We start from the raw sequence: 13,949 nt of genomic DNA, 5'->3' as shown, positions 1-13,949 counted from the left end.
CGCCGGCCTGCCCTCACGTGGGGCGGCGCGCGTGCGCGTGCGGCCGTGAGGGCTGAGGCGGGCTGCAGCGGGACGCCGCGCTGCCCGCAGTTCCCCGGCGGCGCGGGTCCGCTTTGCGATCTGCAACTGCTTCTTTTCGCCAGTTCGTAGCTTTAAAGGAAAGGCAGATTTGTCTGAAAAAAGGAGCGGGGAAGCCTGCCAGGCAAGGGATGCCGGGGGCGGCCGGGGGGGTTATGTGGCTGCGAGAGGGAGAGCCTCGCTCCTCATGGAGCGGCTGGAAGGGCTTGGCAGTCTGTGAGCGGTGACCGTTTAGGGTTTCAGCAGCTGGGAGGAAGATGGTGTTACGTTTAAAAGTAGAGCGGTAAGAAAAGGTGATATTTGAGATTGATACAGCTCGCAGGTAGCCCCACGGGACGTGGCAGGCGAGAGGAAGGAGTGCCCGCGGTGACGGCCCAGTGGCTGGGAGGGAGCTCGAGGCCGAGCGCTGCCCTGCGCCGTGCTCCTGCCGGCACCCTTGGCAGCGCCTGGCGTCTCCTCACACATTCAATCCCAGTGATTTCTGCTTCTCTCTGAAGGAGAGCTGCAAGAGTAGAGACATGATGTGTTGGCACCCATAAACGGTTACAACAGGAGAGACTAGAGATGAGAGAATGACTAAGAGCTTGTCTGTCGATCGCTGTGTGCTCAGCCAAATCTGTTAAATTGTGGGCTGTTTATTAAGAAGATTACTTATTACCCTTCCCTCAACCAACCGTTAAACCAAAATCTAACTCAATTCTTCACCCTGGTTGAAATAAGTAATAAAAATACCAAATGCTAATTTAACCTGTATGATTCTAAATATTTTATGCAGGGCTGAAAAATGGAATGTTTGGACACCGGGAAATGCAGAGCACAGAGTTTCCATCATCACTCCCAAGTTTGCAACAATATCTGTAGCAATGGTGAGTCACATCATGCTAGGCTACCTTTACAAGATGCAACTACAGTTTGAAATCGCTTTTGGGCAGAAGCTACCTGTCCTGTTTGGTGGATCACTGTAGCATTGATACATTATACACTGATACATGTCAGAGAACATAAAACTCTTCACGTGCTCAGGACAAAGTTCGATCATTGGCAAGAAGGGATTAGATGTTATCAAAAACGTTGCACTTGGAGGAGCCCTCGTTAGGGAGTGCAATCCCTCTTTTGGCAGCAAAGGATGCCATCTAACCGCTTTCTAGAAGATAGCCGCCCAGGGGTGTCTTCTGCTGCCCTGAGGGTAAAACACGCTGCAAAGTTGTCTTCCCTTCGCCTTGGGGATGCACAATGAGTGTAACGGCCTGTGGCGGCAGGCAGGAAGCGCGGCTTCTTTGTTCGCAGGAAAAAACGTTGCATCCGTGAGGTGTATGTCAGATATAACTGTGCACCAGGTAACGGTGATAGAACCGCACCGTCAGCGTTTCCCCTCTCCCTCCCAGGCTCACGGTAGCCGCCGAAGTGGTCACTACCAGGTGGGGCCAGGCGGCTCCCGGCAGCAGCTTTGGCGGCGGGGCAGGAGCCGTGCCCGGGGAGGCGGGCGGGAGGCGGGCCCGCTCCGCCGCTTCGTTACTCAATATTTCTTTCCCTTTATAGGAAAAGTATGCGCGGGGCCGGGGGGGCTGCCCTGAGTCACCGGGGGCTGCGGCTCCCGCCCACGCCCAGGGGGCCCGGGCCGCCGCCGGGCCGGGCCGGGGCGGGGTTTCTGCTGCCCGCCGGGGCTCGCTGGGGCTGGAGCCGCTGCGCCGGGCCGCGTGTCCCGCCTCGCAGCCCCTCCGCTGCAGCCCGGCGCCGGCCGGGGGCGCGCCGCCATGACGGGCAGGTAAGGCCGGGGAGGGGGGAGCGCGGCCCGGCAGGGAGGCCCGGGGAGCCCGGCCGGCGGGCGGGGGTCGGTCCCGCGCCCTGGCCCCGGCGGGCTGCCCCTGCCTTGGCCGCTGCGGCAGGGGTGAAGGGTCGGGAACAGCCCCTGTTTGCCCTGGGTAACGCGATGGCGCGCCCGGTGGGAAGCGGTCGCGGGAGAGGACGTTTTCCTCCTGTGAGGTTCGGGCGGAGCGGGGCACGCTCCAGCCGGGGGAGGCTAGCGCCCGCATCGCCGCCGGCCGTGCGATGGTAGGAACGGAGGCTCGACCTCGTGGAAGAGCAGAGTCAAGCGCTGCTCCGCCGTGCCTTACCCCTGGACGGGGAGACAGCGGAGGGCGGTGGGAAGACCAGGAACAGAGTTGGGAAGGAGCAGTTGTGATCTGAGCAGCGTCTGCCCAGCAGGCATGCTCCCTGCAGCCGGGTGGCGTGGCTCAGGCGCTGACAGCCTGCTCCCGCTGCGCCCCGCACCGCCGCCCCACACTTCGGGGCCCTTCTGGCTGGTCTGCGCGCTGCCCCTCTGCCCACTCATTCAGTCTTCTCTTCTTCGGGCTGGCCTTGGAGTTACATGTTCCAAGAGCTGTTTAAATCTGGAGCTTGATTCTCCTCCCACGCTGTCTGACACTGGAGAACTCTTGTAAAGTTACCTAATTGACAGATGTAAATGAGAAAAGCAGAGGGAGGGCACATACTGGCATCTTCCGAGGGTTTGCACAAATGCTTTAGTGTCTCCGATCACTTTGTTATCCCATCTGTAAAATAAAACCCAGACGTTATAAAGCAGTTTGTGAAAATAAGCTTGCTTTTGTAAAGTGTCTTGAAGATGAAAAGCATGAAGAAGTAATATTAAAATTAGTAGGGTGCCTTTTTTTAGGATAATCATCCTCCTGAATCCTGCTGTCATTATTGTAATCCTGAAGCATTGCTCTTCATGACTAGGAATACTGAAATGGATCCGGAGTAGTTTGTATTCATTTTTCTTTTGTGTAAAGTCTTGATGTTTGTATTATGCAGCTTCTTACGATTATTCAATGTAGATCACGTTTGGTGGGTTGTTATTTATGAGAACGTGCTGAATAATTGTTGTATCGTCATCTGTGATTTGGATGAGTGTTATTTTTGCTCTCTGATGACAAATTGATGTTGATGGGTAGTTGTACATGCTCAAAACACTTACGGTTTTTGCCTCCTGTCTTTAGATTACTTTGTCTTTTCTGTCTTAATGGTCCCTTTTTTGTTCTTCTGACATGTGAAATAGGTGTGTATTTAGAAGTTTACGTTCATTTCCTTACAACTAGAGGAACACTCGAGTCTTAAATATTCACAGATTATGGGCACCCATGCAGCTCCTAAATGGGGACAAGATGGGGAGGACCTGGGAAGAATTGTGGCTGTATGAACCCAGCTGATTTTATTTTTATAAAACTGTGATGTAGTACTGTTTAGAATGACATGTTTACCTCAGGTGAAATCACTCAGCTGCAGAGGACAGTGGAAAATGCCTGTGGACAGTAATCCCTGTCTTCTCTCCATGCTTCCTCAGAAACCTGCCTGTTAAGGTACAACACTGTATTCAGTGAGAAGGTCTGACATGAAGCATGAGGCTTGGTGGAGAGTTCCAAGGTAGTTGAGACACTGCAGAGTGTGCAGTTCTTCAAAGTAATGCAGGATTTCTGTCTCCTCAGATGTACTTCAGAGGGTTGTTAAAATGAGCAGGCCTTGGCTTTAGCTTTTGAAAAGTGAATGCAAGTGTTATTTAATGTTTTCAGAAATGTTTCTCCTGGAAAATTTGTCAGCTATGAAAATTTCTAAATTTCTGTCTGCTGTTGTTCCTAGGATGGAATAATTGACTGTTCTATCAGAGACGTTTATCATAGCTGTAATTCAACTGACTTTTTCCTCGGTAATAGTATAATCCATTTGGGGTAGCAGTTTCCCAGCAAAACAAAACCTGTACTTTTCAGTGTCTGTGAAACCTAGCTCTGCTCAGCACCTTGCGTGACCGATGCCATTTGACAAGCTCCGTGTTTAGTGTTGTTTTCAGGCTGGGACAGACTCCTGAGTCATTAGGAAGAATTCAGCATCGAGAACGTATTTCCTTAGATCCACGTACAGGTCACTCTATGAACTGTGGCCAGATGTTGTTTGATGTTTGTTACGTGGTAATTCTTAAAAATCTGTCGGCATTATGTAATCAAATGTTCTCCAGTTTTTGAGATTCAGGGTTTTCAGGGTTCTGGAAGGAGATGAACGGTTTCACAGCAGGAGCATCCCCACAATATCCATCAATGGGAACCTTCCAGAGCCAGGAACATGAAATAAATGTGCCTCTGGTCTTGAAACTGTTGACACAGGGAAGGGAATGATTTTGTTGTGTTACAGTGTGTTAAAGCGAGGAAAACTGGAGAACATGAAGTGCTGACACATTATTCTTTTTCACTTCATCTTTCTTGTAAAATAGAAACACAAAAGGACTCGCTTCTAGGTACTATGGTTACTGATGCATTATTAGTAATTAAGATAGATGAAAAATAACTCAATTTTCATTTTTAAGTGTTCTGTCCCATTTAGCTGCAGAGGGTGTCTCCTGAATTTAAATAGCTGCAACAATTTGATTTACTGATTTTTAGCATTAGGGAAAAACATAATTCCAGAAAATACAAAGAAAGATGTGCACTTCTATGTGTTAGTAATAGAAAATTATTAAAAATAGGTAACTATTTAGCAAATGAAATTCAAATATTACATGTATCATGAGTTACATTGTTACAATGTGAGGATTGTGTTTTGTTAGAGAAAACTGCTAAGTAGATTGTTGGAATTTGCAAATAGTAATTCTGACTGCCACGTCTTGGCTGAGCTATTTTATTCCTCTGTGTCCTGACTAAAGTGGCTGTTACAGTCCTTAATTTCAAAAGCAGTCTGTGGTTTAAAGGGATGCTATTACCTTAAAAAAAAATCACCCTTTCTTTGAATACATCTGTTCCAAGTAAGATCCGAAGATAATAGGACAGAAAGAAATTAGAGATATATGTATTTTAGTTTTGTTAAGTTACATGTCATTTAACTACATTTGGAAATAAACTCTGTATAAGAGATAATGTGTTAGATATAAAAATAGTATGTTTCTATATTTGGCAGTGTTGAGAAATACAATTTATGTGATTTTTGGTGCCTTTAGAAGTATACTATGGTACTTCTTACCAATAAATAAGTGAAGACTGCTTCTGTAATTTGTATTTGATGTGTTTGGTCCATCTCTCCATGTTGATTTTTGACTTTTCAAGGATTGTTGGTGTTTGCGGGGGAGGGGTTTGGTTATTGGGTTTTTGTTGTGGTGTTTTTTTTTTTTTGCTACTGTGTTTTGCCCTGTTTTCTTTGTTGTTTGTGATGGACTTATTCCTAAGAAAGGATATCAGTGAATGACCAGTGAACAAAACATTGTCAAGTGCCCAAAGTAGAAAATAAACCAGAATTGAAGATAGTTTCTTTTAAGACTTTACTGCTGTGGTGTTGAGTAGAAAATATAAAGGTAAAAAATGCATGTGCTGTTTTATATTGCCTTTAGAAATTAATCTAATACAAAGCCCAAGGAAAAATGTTTCCTAAGTGCATGTTTCAGGGCATAATTATTTTTGTAAGAAATTTTTGTTGTCACTATATTTGGTCTAATTGGGATCTGGATACGCCTATGTACTTCCTGCAGTCAACAAAAGAAGAACAGCTGCATTTGCAGATACGCTTATTGATTGTTCCTAATCCAGTTGAGGTAAGAAATAAGAGCATATTATTTTCGATTAGGCTAGCGTTTGACTAGATGCTTTTTAATTCAGTAGAGAGCTGCTGCTGTGCTCCATTTTATGAAGCAATTGCAAGTAAAATGGTTTGAAGGAGGAGGAGGGAGCATAAAGGTCGATAATATTAAGAAAGGTTCTTGGCACATACTAGAAAGTACCTGCATCAAACTAAGGGATGTCGCATCTCTCTGAGTTATAAGCAGCCATTTCCACTTTTCTGGGTTGAAAAATGTGTTTTTAATCTTATTATCTTTCCATCTAAATCTGCTCTCAGAGGCTCTCTAAATAAATTTTAACTTGTTGGAAGGTTCTTAATAGTCTGTTCTAGGGACATAGAGGTGCTTCTCTGAGGAGAACTACTTGTTAATGCCTAAAAGAAGTCTAGCTGCTCTATTCTCTGCTTTGGCCCAGAAAATAACCAGCTGTAAGATTTTGGCATCGACCCTGTCTCTTAAAAGCGATCTGTCAAGAGGGGAAGAAAAACAAAAACCTTGCATTTCACTCTTTATGCGCAAGGCAGCAAGAGAAGAGTGCGTGCGCGAGCGTGTGTTGAGGGATGGGAAGACAGGATGGTTATTGTTTTGATGTTTTTTTCTTTCAATCCCCTCATCTTCCCTTTTGAAGAAGAGAGTCATACTTTTCTGTGGAAGAGTGGTTATTTGAAAACCAATAAAATCATGTCATATGAGTCAAAAGGGTAAAAGCTTAGGTGTTTGAGAGAGAATGAGATTTTTAGCCAGATTGCTTAAGGTTAAGGGAGATTAATGTTGTGGTGATTTAATATTTTGCTTTGTGCTAAAAGTAAAAAGGTGATTTAATATTACATTTTAAAAGTGTTTTATTCCTCTAAAATTTAAAAGGTCAGCAAAAACACCCATTATGGAGGACATTTTTCTTATTCTGTTCCATTTATATCATAAAGTAGAAATGGATAAAGCACACATGCAATCTGAAAGAAATGATAGTGGCAGCTTGCTGTCAGAGGTCAGGAGCCTGAAACTCCCAGTGAAATGTGGGGTGAATTGTAGATTTTGAGGTTACTGATTTCTGGTTTTGAAAATATGATGTTCTTTATTTGTGCCTGTTCTACTGGCTCCCAGTAAACCCTTCTGTTTTTCTTCAAAGGACAGAAGGGATCTCTGCATTTAGTACTTATGAAGTCATGACTTCTCTCATTTTTTTTACCTCTTTAGCTTGCCAGGCTGTAGTCATGGAATATATTTCACTGTCATGCTACAAAAATCCTCATTTTTTTATAATTTATTATAAAATAATTTGTTGGTAATGACTCTTGAGATGTTTTTCATGGCGATGCTGATCAAATGACACTGACTCAGATGTTCCCATCCTCCAGTCCTTCCCCTTTGTTCTCTTAAAAACTGACTTCTGTATTCTGAAATTTTCACTCTTTTACCCCCCCACACTGGGCTGGAGCCATTTGTACTGTGTGACTCTCTTTCTCTCTTGCAGGGGTGGGTGGAGAGGGGGAGTGGTAGAAAGGGCAAACGCCTGTTTGAAGGCCCTGTTCAGTTCCCAGCAGAGAGCTCTGGAGACTGCAATGCCAAGTATGTTCCTTCTCCCTGCTTCCTGGCCCTCCGCTGCATGCCACTTCTGCAGGCTGGAGTGTGTCCGGAGAGCAAAAGTCTTCATGGTTTTGTTTCTTGGAATATGCTTGATCCAAATGGAAGGAACAGTTCTGTTGTTTGCAGTGTCCTTAAGACTTTGTGTGGTGCAGCAGCCTGCAGGGAACCACCTTAGAGATGCCAGGGTCAGATACTGATCTGCAGTAAACTGAAGTGTTCATTGTCAAGAGATCTAGTAATCTATTTTGCTTTTCTGTATTTCTCTGTTGCTTTGATCAGAAAGTCGTCTTGAATTAAGTGGATTAATTATGTGAAGACTCAGGATTTTTTTTTTTAATCTCACTTATGAAATTTTTACAATACCTTACGCAAGTCTAACAGAATGAACTGCTGATGTAGACTCCTAGTATGCTGGCTTAAATAGGTAATTACTAGTGGGATACAGGAAAGAGGTTGTCTGATCTTTAAGGCTGTAGCAGACAAACTGTAAGAAGCAATGTTCGAGTGGGGATCTATGCGTCCTGCTTTAGCTCTTCTAAAATGTAAAGGCAACTCCCAAAAGGAAGGTGACTCATTGAATATCGGTGTTGCTAGTATTTGCTCCAGCTCTCTCTGCATTCCCCTTCACAGTGGCATTGGGTGCCATGGCTGGCCTGAGACTTCGGGGGCTGGCATCCTCCAAACTTTATCAACGCCGGCAGGATCGGCTAAGTGGCACAGGGTCACTCCTGAGCGACAGGACAGATACAGCAGCTGGGATACGTGGGTATGTCTCTTGAGATGAAGGGAATGGTATTGTTGAAGCATTTTCCAGGATTTGATAGATGTTCGTTTTTAGTGGTGGGGCTTTTTTATTTAAGCGGGAATTGTCTGCACACAGCCATAGGGGATGAAGTTTGTTTATTTTAATTTCCAAGTAGATTACGAAGGAAAGGACTTTCCTGATGAGAAAGCTTTCAGTTTTTAACAATAACAGGAAAGCAACAACAGAGAACCTTTCCCGTTTCGAAGCACTGTACTAGACTGTTCAGAACCAATGTTAGTGCTAGTGGTGTTAATGGTGAATTATTTAGGCACTGTGGGAATAAAGAAATGGTGAAATGCAGTAATTTTTCAAAATGTTGATAAAATTCTACTGCTCCTTGATTTTCAGGGCTCAATAGTCCATTTCTTCATCTATACTGTTAATAGCAAGCTAGTTGGTTTTAGTTTTTGTAAATAACTCCAGTCCAGCAGAAACTGAAGGTTCGAGTGTAGCTGCTTCTGGAGATTATTTAGAACATGTCAACCAAAGCTTCTTAAATCTGCCCGGACAATTCCATTGCTTGATTTGATCATTACTTTTCCTGTGCTTCAGATTAAAATTTTACTTTACTTCTCAATTTTCATTGAAGTTAATTTTGGGCAGGAGAGAAATTAACAGGAACTAAATAAAACTTAGTTTCTTGCGTTTTGGGAGAACTGTGAGCTGCAACAGCAATATGGGTTCTGAAGCCTGTGCCACTGGGGAGAGCAGTGAGCGTGCTGGAGAGGAGATTTTTTTCTAGCAGTCAGAAGTTTTAAATTTCAGTCTTTTCTTAGGAGAAGATAGACCTGATGCTTACCTGTAATTGAGCAATTGGTTTGGCTTCTCGGTTTGAACTGTGGACCCCTCACTAGAACCCCACTTTTCTCACTATTTTCCTTTTAGCCTGTAGCTATTAGTTAGTTGGTAAATTTTCAATTTTTCCTACACAAAGTTGTGGGTTTGCATGTATGAGAATTTAGTGAGGAGGGGAGTAAGAAGGTAGTGAAAGAAATGGTGATGCCATTGAGTGGAGAGGATGCTGTTCAGGAGGAGTGAGAAGCATGGCAGGGATCTGTGAGAGAAAAGAAAATAAGCATTCGAAAAGCAGCAATGGAACACAAACAGCAGAGTGTGAATTGAAGATAGGAAGGGTAAGGAGATAAATGCCCAGACATAGTCATCTCACATTGTCAGAATGTAGTTTGCTTTCAGCTATTTAACTGTGTTTCATTGCAACCTGTAAGAGACTTGCAGAAAGAAGGTGAAGGCACAATATTTTTTTCCCGTGATTTCCAATTATTATTTCTAATAATTTTTTTCTGAGTTTGTAAACACGACAGGTTTTTCAAGCCTTGATTTTTTTTTTTTTTTTTAAATTAAGAGTTTAAAATTCTCTCTTAAGTAGATGTACTTAATCCGCTATGCAGAAAGAATGCCTTTTTCTGAACACCATGTTTATAGTACCAGCACTACAGTAGTACGGTTTTGCGGTAGAACAAGGTTAGCTCTCGTTTGCCTTCTGTGTCAGCTAGATTTCAGGAGCTGGAGCTTGGTGTTTGGAAAATGCCTATCTGTGTGAGAGATCTCTTTTTAAACCTATGCTATTAAGTGTGCTGTGTGAGGCTGTTAGCGGAGGTGATCTGGGCAGCGCTGGCGTAGCAATGCTGACAGTAGTGGTTCTCCAAATGTATTGCATCGGGCTTGGGCACATCAGTAAGTCTCGGAAGAGTGGAGTGGGGCGGGGGGCTTGGTCTGAAGCCGAGCACAGCTGTGACTACAGGGATATGGAGCTAGGGAGAATGCTCAGGGGCTGGTACTGCGCTGCGTTGAGGGAGAGCGGCTGTGTATGTATGGCTGTGGTGACACGTGTACAGAGCAAGGCAGACCGTGCTTGCATATAAACTATATGCTGGCAGAATTTTTAATAAGGCCCGGTCGTTTGGAAGAAATAATTTTTGCAGCTGGCAGAGTGATTTAGGAGGGAAATGTCTAGATAGGTAAATGGAATACATTTTTCACATCATAGTTCTTGAAGCAAAGTAAGCATAAAGCCACATATTTTGGTTTTACTCAGCAGATGACAGTGCTGAAGATTATAATCTGTTCGGGAATTTTGTCTCCTGAATGGTTTGTATTTTATCCACAGTTTTTGAGCTACTGATAATTTTTGCTTCTCCCTTTTGATAGGTCCTGATAGTTTATGTCCTTTCTTCAGGCAAATGAGAGTACTCCAAAAGTAGTGTTGCTGCTAGTTGATGATAATGGATGAACACATTTGCGAATGATGTCTTATCAGTGTTGGTAAAAAAACATCACATTTTAGCTCCTTTGAGATAATGGAAGTGAAGAAGAGAAAGATTAAATGTGTGTAAGAAGTTATCAAATAGACATTGTGGGTGAAGTGGTACATGCGTGATAATAAAAGGGTGTTTTTCCTGTGTAAGAGGTATAATCTGTTTCAAACCTGTACATTTCTTTATGTTGTTGATGTTTCCCTGGGCTGAGTGAACACTGCTAAATGTGTGTCTTTTTAAGTAATTGGTCATGGTTTGCTGGAAATAAGTATTGCATTGCATTGAGAGGGACTACCAAGTGCCCATGGCATAGGATTTTTTCCTGTGTGAATACCGACAGACTTCGTTGCTGCTGCTGGTCTCAAAGATCTACCTGATTGTGGCTTCCCCTGAAGGCCAACCCTACAGACATTGTATTCTGTTCTCAGCTGAAATGTGTGAAGGAGTGGAATTTTTTTTTTAAATCCCTGGCTTCCACTAATAGCAAATCGCTGTTGCTGGTAGGCCAAGGAGAGATGAGGAGCCATAAAGATTTTTTTCCATATTGTGACAATAAGTTGCATTTGTATGTTTTTCTTAAATTTGGTTATCCCTGCATAGTAAATAAGAACAAAAAGTGTTTATTTCATTGAGAGACTGGGGGCTGCATGACCGAAGAAGATATGCTGAGAGAAATACTATTCATTTCTTATTTAGCCAGCTGAAAAAATCTTTAAATAGGGAATGAACTGAAAATTCAATGCAGGCAGAACAAGGAAATGCTGAAAATGTTAACCTATGCACATAGTTTTATCAAATGCGCAACAAATCATACATTGAACAAATGGGAAATTGTTTTCCTCCAAAATTTTATGACAAGCTTAATAATAACCTCAAAGAAGTTAAATCAGTTTGGGAAAGTTGTCCAGATACATGAACTGATACCCTTTCTCTTTCTTTTTTCTTTATATTAGTCATTATCTGTGAAATGAATCATAAAGTCTGATATTGTCCGGGAAAATATTTTTTTTGTCTTTGTCAACGTTAAGGACTTAAAGCCACAAATCCTCAATCACGCTATGGGGATGGGAAGAAGCCACTCTCCTGGAGTGCTCGATTTTTATCTTAGCTACTGGCATCTGTGATATACACAAGTGGTGACAGCTTTCTAGGTTTTTGACTTTTCACTATACTAGGCATCGGTGTGTGTATACATACTAGAAATTACTATGTAAATGTTATCATATTGTGGTATCTTCTGTATACACTAGTTTCTACTGGTAGACCAGAATGAGTGGAGAATACCTTGCTAGGATTCCCTAGCATAGGTACGGTGCCTGTCTGCTGAGGTTTGGACAATGCCCTGGGCTCTTGTATCTTGAAATGTTGTCTTCCTTTCTTTTTGTAGTATCTGTAAGGTTTTTGGTCATCATTGTAATAAAGTAGTTCTTCATTCAGCATTGTGATGAAGGAGAACTCCTTTTGACACTAAAACCAAAAAGCTTTGGAGACCAGTTAAAGAAAACAGATTTTTTTTGACTGGGCTTTTCTGACAGAAGCGCTCTTGGTGCCTGCAGTTCCTTTCTTGGACCTGATAGAAGCTGAGACTGTTCATCTGTTCTCCTGGTTTTCTAGTTGTCTGGTTCATTTTGTCTTGCATCCGTTTTTAAGATACGGCATTATATTTAATGCGAAGGCTGGAGCTTCTGTTCTGCTGTCTTAGCAGTGCAAGTATTAGATTTGCTTTTTTTCCCTCAACCTATCACCAGTGCTAGATCCCTGTGGACAAACTTTTAGAAAAGGAGATAACGGTATAGAAGCTGTAGTATTTTAGCCAGCTTTTTTGGTATTCTAGTGCAACCCTTTTTTTTTTCCCCCCTGTAGTAATACAGGCCCAATTTCCTGAATCGGTATGAGAATATGATACAAAAATATGACACCCAATTTCCTGAATCTGAATGAGAATATGATACAAAACCATGACATTTGCTAGGCCAATTATATACGAAACCACTGTTTTTGGAAGATAGATCCATATTGACTTTAGTGATCTAAGAAGATAAAACACTTTCAAATCTTTTTGTAGCACCTGTACCAGTGGCACAGAATGGGTCTCCCAATTAACTTCCACTTCTTATAAAGAAGGAATTTTTCTTTTTTTGTTGTTTTTTTTTCCAATTTGAGAGCAATGCTGATACATGTGAGAAACCCACACCTAACTATAATGGTAAATTACTAATTTCTGTAAATTAGGTACGTTGACAATGATAATTTATTAAAGATACGGCACATAATGGTGAAAGATTGGAAAAAGCATTGTTTGAGCACTGGTATTTTTTGAGTTTGCACAGGACAGGATAACTTCAGGATGTTGAGCTGGTCATGTTTTAATAGCCTTTCCTGTCTTTGTGTCACCAGCTTATTGTTAAAACAGAGGAAGATTCTGTATTCCACCAAATTGCAAAAAATCAGTGAGCAAACAGAATACAAGAAGCACTCCATATTAGGGACTGTCCGTTGTGGGAACGATTCGGATCTAAATATCTTATCATTGACAGAGCAAGTCAAACTTTCGTGGTCACTCTTGGCACCACCATCAAAAAGATGATTTTGGTGTTGTTCTTCCTCTCCTCATGCTGCTGGCAGAAGCGTTTTTGCAGCAGTGTAGTAAACTGAATCATAAAACTGCTCTGAGTTAGAACTGTCCTCCCTCCCCCTTCCAGCCTTGGTTAATTTTAACCCTGAGCTAGTTGAATAAATAGTTTTGCACAAGGAAGAGGGCACACAGGGATGTGTAGTTGAGGGAGATTAAGAAACTATGGCATACGTGAAAGTAAAACTTTTAAATAAATGCAAAGTCATACCTTTAGGGCAATGCCAAAGTTGCAAATTTTAGCTTGAGTGTAAAAGAATAAAACGTCTTAAGTAAAAACGGATGCAAAGTCGTGAATGAAAAGAGAGCAGAGAGGTAAAACTCGAGCTATGATTATCAAAGAGCCACAGCTGCCGGTTTGTATTACAGGAGACACATTGGTCAGGAGCTGATGTGTGATTTAGTTGTCTCCTGTACAGCTCTCCCCAACAAATTTCAACGGGGTTATAGTTGAGGCAGAGAACTGTGTTATTTTGTGTACAGGTTCTTTTATTTTTTCCTGGACTAACAGTTTCTCTCATGTATGAGTAACAAGTCACAATCATTAGCTCATTTGCATTGTGGCATTTCTTGGACAGTTCAGGCTGTATCACAATCACCTTTCTTATACCTTTAAGAAAATCTTGTCAGCATCAACCAAGTTCTTCTAGCTCAAACATTTTGAGAATTTTTTACGTTTTCTATTTCCAAGTCTTTGAAGTGCTGTTTTGCAAAATCATTAGTGATTTTTCACTGCATATCATATTCTGTTGTTAAAACAGTATTGGAATATCTTGAGCAAAATTCCATAGCTAGGAGTTGGACCTTCCACATCATCATGCATCAGCAGAATGGTAAATAAGCGCTTGGGACTCTTTGATATCCTCTTGCTTTTGCAAATGAATGAGGTAAATTAACTTTTTGAGAGTTAAAAATTAAATCCAAAGTTGTACTTCATGCTAAGGGAAGGCAGTGAGAACACAAAACAATAGTGTTTGA

At 42.4% G+C, this 13,949-nt stretch overlaps 1 protein-coding gene across 4 annotated transcripts in view; it reads left to right on the top strand.

Annotated features, from left to right (window-relative positions):
* The window catches only part of LIMS2 (LIM zinc finger domain containing 2), a 38,271-nt gene that overhangs the window by 196 nt on the left and 24,126 nt on the right, over nucleotides 1-13,949 (top strand). Inside the window, exons 1-2 of one of the 4 annotated variants that reach the window (XM_075158039.1) lie at nucleotides 24-361; nucleotides 854-1,843. In XM_075158039.1, the coding sequence (XP_075014140.1) occupies nucleotides 1,833-1,843 (11 nt within the window). In that variant the 5' untranslated portion in view covers nucleotides 24-361; nucleotides 854-1,832. Of the gene's footprint in view, nucleotides 1-23; nucleotides 362-853; nucleotides 1,844-13,949 lie in introns of those variants that run through there. The other 3 variants (XM_075158040.1, XM_075158037.1, XM_075158038.1) reach the window with 3 other exon arrangements.

The sequence above is a fragment of the Calonectris borealis genome, chromosome 9 (assembly GCF_964195595.1).
Source record: "Calonectris borealis chromosome 9, bCalBor7.hap1.2, whole genome shotgun sequence".
In the NCBI taxonomy this organism is placed as follows: domain Eukaryota; kingdom Metazoa; phylum Chordata; class Aves; order Procellariiformes; family Procellariidae; genus Calonectris; species Calonectris borealis.
The sequence above is the reverse complement of the archived record's forward strand: the minus strand, read 5'-3'. Positions and strand labels throughout refer to the sequence as shown.